The 5692-nt window shown below is 41.1% G+C and overlaps 1 protein-coding gene across 1 annotated transcript; it reads left to right on the forward strand.

The window, feature by feature from the left end:
• The first annotated feature begins 4023 nt into the window (after positions 1–4023).
• hoxa11a (homeobox A11a) lies at positions 4024–5692 on the forward strand. Its single transcript, XM_029443278.1, has 2 exons — positions 4024–4690; positions 5460–5692. Exons 1-2 carry the CDS (start codon positions 4024–4026, stop codon positions 5690–5692), a joined length of 900 nt encoding a protein of 299 aa, XP_029299138.1.

The following is a 5692-nucleotide window of genomic DNA, read 5'->3' on the forward strand; positions in this document are numbered from 1 at the left end:
TACAAAGGGAAGAACACAAGCACACACTTCCATTTAGATTGTTTTATGGATGTTTTGTCTGAAACGAGTTATTAATTAGCTTCGTATAGTTGCGATTAGGTTGTACGGCGACTGCTCCGTGTACGCTTTGCAATCCTTCATGTTTAGTGTTAAATTGTATTTTTCTTTGTCTTCAAATGCATGTTTAAGAGTGTGTGCATCAAAAGGTCACAGTAGGTACCCCTCTTCTTGTTCTATACGACTCCCTGTTTATATTTTCAGCCTCCTGCTCAGCACACTGCACTTACGATGTGTTTTTATTTCATTTTAAGATAAAGAATATAGTCAATAGATGGTTTGAGGCGCAGGTGTGGTGGCCCATTTTTCTACCATAAAATGAAAACAAAAACAGCCTCTCCTAAAGCTCTGGGCTTTTATTTCACTTGAAGACTTAACACTACAGGAGGTTTCTTTGCAAGACACTGAATGCGCCTATTTAGCCTGCTTTACAGCCTGTAAGCCTACCTGACGTGGCACTGTACTTTCAGATCCTCCCCACACTTGATTGTTTACTTGTTGTCTAACAAGGTTTTATGGCGCACGGATTGGCCTCTCTGTATATGTCGCGTCTCTCTCTGACCAAAACCACTGCATTTCTATCACTCCAGAGTAGACGTTACACTTTATTTAAAGTTCTTTAACTGTTTAACTATTTAATGTTCATTTATATCATTGTTAGATTTTAGCGTCTGATTGAATTCAATTTACTCGCGAGTATTGCTTTTGTATATGTGTGTGTGCGCCATGGTACGAACACACAGCAGCAAACGTGAAAGGAATTAAGTTCTTCTTTTGACTAAAGTGCCAAGAAAACTGAGTCCCTGAGTAAATGCCACTATCTGTATCTCGATATCAAATCTATTTCATAGTCACTCTTAGTCATTTATTATCAAAAGTCAGTGCGTTATTGTTTATATTTTATTGTTTTCAAAATGTGTCCAAAGTCTGATATACATGGAATATTGTCTGTGCGTAATAGCGCGTAAAATCAACTCAGTATCAACATTAGGGATTTTAATGAGAATAATTCTGCCAAATAGTACAAAGTTAGTAGCGATGGTTTACTATTTATAGCTAAATTGAAACCCACACCAGACAGTACATTAAGGGATTACATCTCTCAAAATGCACTATTAGTGCGAAGGTGAAGTTCATTAGACTTTTCCTCAGCTCAGAGTTACAGGCTCACACTATCGACCAATCTTGTAACCTAAAGCCTGCGTAAATGCAAAAGCAATTAAAGGAACTCCATCCGGGGCACAGTGGGGCCTTTGCTCTCTGTAAAGGACCCTCTCCCTCCCCCGAACTTGAAGTCGACCGTACAGACAAAGCTTTGGCTTTGAGAGCTTTTACGCAGCGCCAGCCTACAGTTTTGATGACCAAAAAAAACACAAGAAGGATGTTCAGAGGATCAGCACAACGACTTCTTTTAACACAAAACACATTTGACATAATATTGCCTTTTAATTTTGAATGGTTGTTTATTTTTTAGAAAAAATGTTTTCATTAATTATGTAAAACTGTTAGAAATAGGCTCATTTATTTTAAGTAGGAATCTTACCTTAGTTGTTTACAGATATGACATGTTTCTATGTGGTTGGAAATCCTCAGCTGCTGATTTTGAGTCCATGTAGGTGGCGACTTCCTAACACGTTTGACCTGTTTTGTGGTGTCTGTCTGGCCAGGGAGGGGAAAAGAAGGCAGCAGAATACTATAGCAGCTATAAAAAAGCAGGTCTGTGCAGAGCTGGCTTTGGTTTTCCTGGGCATCCTGTGCTCAATTACAGCTTAAAAGCTTCAGCACAAGTCATAGAATTTGTCTGGATTGACTGAGAGGCGGAGCGTGTGGTCGCAAAGACAGTCGACTTGTTTGTGCACCGACAGTTTATCCAAATAAAAATGGCCTGCAAGCAGGTCGGTGAATAACACAGACTGCACGTTTTTAGTTCTTCCTGGTAAACACACAGGGTGTTAGTTGGTGTTTGCACCGTCTTAGTGTGTGTGATATTTTAAGGTTGTGTTTCACATTTGCCATTGGGAGTCCCTTGGATTTCCATGTGCACATCGGACTGTGGGGCCAGGCCAGCCGCGGCGGTCTTAATCCGAGCTCAGGTCTCTCATTCACAGCACATTAGAGTCAGGTTGCAGTCTCTTCAAATCAAACTACACGGTGGCCATAGAGCAGAGAGCCAGGGAATGTGCTCTGTGACGTGTTAAATCAAATAGAATACATCCATTAATTAAATAAGATTCTAGGTATTTGTTATCTTAATTTGTTTTATCTTCAGTTGGAAAGTAAAACTTTAATTCAAAATCATTTGCAATTCCTCTGTGAGAATTTATAGACTCAAGATGTTTAAATTATTCACGATCAGTATTTTTAAAGTGAATTCATGAGGAATATATTGCACGCATATTTAGAGCTATAACTGTGAAATACAGCTGCGGGTATTTTAAAAATCCTGCGCAACATGATCCGTTTAGAAACAATGTTTTCTCCTTTGATTGTGTGTGTATGTTGATGGTATTTACGCAAATGTTTCATGGGACAAATAGGGATCAGATGGAAATTATTATTCATCAAAACATAAAAGTGTCGTGTAAATTTCTGGAATCTGTCTTTTTACTAGACGACGGACATTTGAATAAATAGGTGTACCAAAACGTTAAGAAATAACCGTGCGTAAAAGTGGAGTGGGCTTGAATGTTGCGACTTTGTGAGCGGTTATTGAATCCATTAAATGTTTATATGAGATACAAAATAGAGCAGTAAGATGAGGATAATTACAAAATACAATACATGGAGTATTCTAACATTTGGTTATTTAAGCAGACGGTTTTAATGAATGTAGACGACGGACTATCAATTATTGAATCTTCTTTTCAGTGAACCTCCGGTCTTTTCTGAGAGGTATATGTTGGTTTGTTGTTACTCACAAGTATATACACAGTGTTAAAATAATAAAATGTATGTAAATGTTTTTATTTAAGTTTTCAGACCAACACAATGTCATTGGAAATATGGGTTTACCTTCAATTTGTATTTTGTTCACTACAAATGTTCTTAAACGTGTATTCTGTTCATTATACATTTTAAGACCGTATCCTGGTTTTCTTTTCAAAAATTCAGTTTGGTCTTTGTTATACTGCTACTAACACAAGGCTGTATCCAGTTGAAACATTAGCCGCTACTTTGAACATGACCCTGATAACCAAATGCCCACTGGGCCAAATGCTGTGTTGTAAAACCACCAAATGATGATGACTAAGAGGTTTCTATAAGCAGACTATAGAGATAAGATGGTTGTCTCCTTCCTCCAATTCAGATCCACGTTATCTATGCACAGTAATGCTGGTTTAGTTCATGTTATTGTCAGGTAGGAATGGGACACGTTATCTCGCAGAATCCTTTTTGTTTTTGCGTATGTATCATTTAAAATAAAGGAAAAGTAGAAAAACTGAAATTACGCACAAGTATTTTTATAGAGCAGTGAGTGTAAAAAAGCACAAAACATCAAAGATATTCATATTTTGGATAACGCTTCGATTAAAATCCATCTTCTCTCTTCTAACAGCCATAATTTAATTATAGTTTTCCATTGCTCTTACTTCGTCCCATGTTAAGGAATTCATTTTTAAGCCGACATGCCGATAAAGCATCAATGTCAAGCTTTAGGACACATAGCAGTCACGTCTCTTACACTCCTACACACACTCTTTCTCTTTCCTTCACGTGCACACACACGCAGGCACGCACACACTTATACACAGCCTGAAAATCTGTCAATTTCTGCCGCTTGGTCACGTGATCCCCTCCTTCGTAGAGTGGATGGAGATGGCTCTCCACGTCAGCCTACGTCTCCAAATTTCTGCTTAGCGAACCTGCTTCAAAGAGTCAGGAGGCACGGTGCTTCAGAGCCATGTTCAGGGCAGCTAGTAGAGGAATCAAACCCCAACATAGAGTTATAGTAGAGGGTGAACTACGATGATGGATTTTGACGAAAGGGTCCCCGTCGGATCGAACATGTATTTGCCCAGCTGCACTTATTACGTGTCGGCGGGGGCTGATTTCTCCGGTCTGCCTTCGTTTTTATCCCAGACCCCGTCCACCCGCCCCATGACATACTCCTACTCCTCTAACCTACCGCAGGTCCAACCCGTCAGAGAGGTGACGTTCAGGGACTACGCAGCCATTGAAGCGTCCGGTAAATGGCCGCACCGGGGGAACTTGCCCCATGGCTACCCCACCGCGGAGGACATGGTGCACCGGGACTGTCTTTCGGCTCAAGGGGTCGTAGGAGACATGTTCGGTAAAAACAGCCCTGCAGCCTCTGCCGCCGCCGCGTACCATCACCACCACCACCACCACCATACGAGCGCCAGCTCAGCTGCCACCAACTTCTACGGGAACGTGGGCAGAAATGGCGTGCTGCCACAAGTCTTCGACCAGTTTTACGAAACGGCGTACGGGAACGCGTCGGAGAGCTCCTCCACAAATGGCTACTCAGGGGACAAAACAACGACCAAGCAGCCGAGCTCTGCGCCAGAGGACGCGCCGTCCTGCAGGGACACAGAGGCGAAGGAGCCGCGGGATGAGACGAGCAGCCCGGAGTTATCTTCCGGCAACAATGAGGAGAAATCCAGCAGCAGCAGTACGTATTAAAGTCAGCGCCTTGGTTATGAGAGAAAGTTTGCAATCTTGCGCACTGCTGTTAAAAATTTTATATGCTGTTTTATAAGCATATAAGGTTTATAGAGGGCCTGTAGACCCCCCCCCCCACCCCCCAACAAAACTTTGTTATAAACTGCAGGATCACGTGTTTGGAATTGAAATTGGCCGTGAAAGACATCAGGCCTGTGATTTTTCTATAACACTTCCTAACGGTTACAAAAAGCCCCCAGTTATGGATGTGAACTGCTGTACAGACCTGCGTTAATTCCATGTTAATAAACGTGCTTGTTTCACGGGTTCTTAGCGTTAACAGAGCACTTGCATGTAATGAGGGTTGTGCCTCTGGTTTAAGGTTTAACACACATGAGCTCTTGTGTTAAAGTCATCATAGACTGTGTTCCCATTTGCCCATTTTCCCCTTTGTGTTTTCTATAAAACTAATGTTTTTATATAACCTCGCTAATGCAATACTCCTGTTGCTTGTATTTGAAAGTGAGCTTGTTGTGAGAAAAACGCCAAAGCTCAAGTGTATTGTCTAGCAAACCAGCACAAATGGTTTGGTAATCTTTTCAATGTAATATATTATAACTATATATGACACTTAAAATGGGAAGTATGCTATTATTGTAGAGGAAATCCGCTCATGCGTAATCTATGCAACATCCAGGGCGTATAAATCTTTTTTGTATGGCTAATTTGTAATGTTTATATGTTCTGTGACCGGTACTCTTTCTTTGTGTGCCTTCCAGGTGGACAGAGGACCCGCAAGAAAAGGTGTCCCTATTCCAAATATCAGATCAGAGAACTTGAGAGAGAATTCTTTTTCAGTGTGTACATTAACAAGGAGAAACGCCTGCAACTGTCGCGGATGCTGAACCTCACCGACCGACAAGTGAAGATTTGGTTTCAAAACCGTCGTATGAAGGAGAAGAAACTGAACAGAGATAGATTACAATATTATACGTCTAATCCTCTGCTTTAG

The sequence above is a fragment of the Cottoperca gobio genome, chromosome 11 (assembly GCF_900634415.1).
Source record: "Cottoperca gobio chromosome 11, fCotGob3.1, whole genome shotgun sequence".
Lineage (NCBI taxonomy): Eukaryota > Metazoa > Chordata > Actinopteri > Perciformes > Bovichtidae > Cottoperca > Cottoperca gobio.

Bases quoted from the DNA above. Each gene is read 5' to 3' on its own strand.
- hoxa11a (XM_029443278.1), top strand. From the start codon at position 4,024: ATGATGGATTTTGACGAAAGGGTCCCCGTCGGATCGAACATGTATTTG. The intron at 4,691-5,459 runs GTACGTATTAAA...TGTGCCTTCCAG, and splicing joins GGAGAAATCCAGCAGCAGCA to GTGGACAGAGGACCCGCAAG.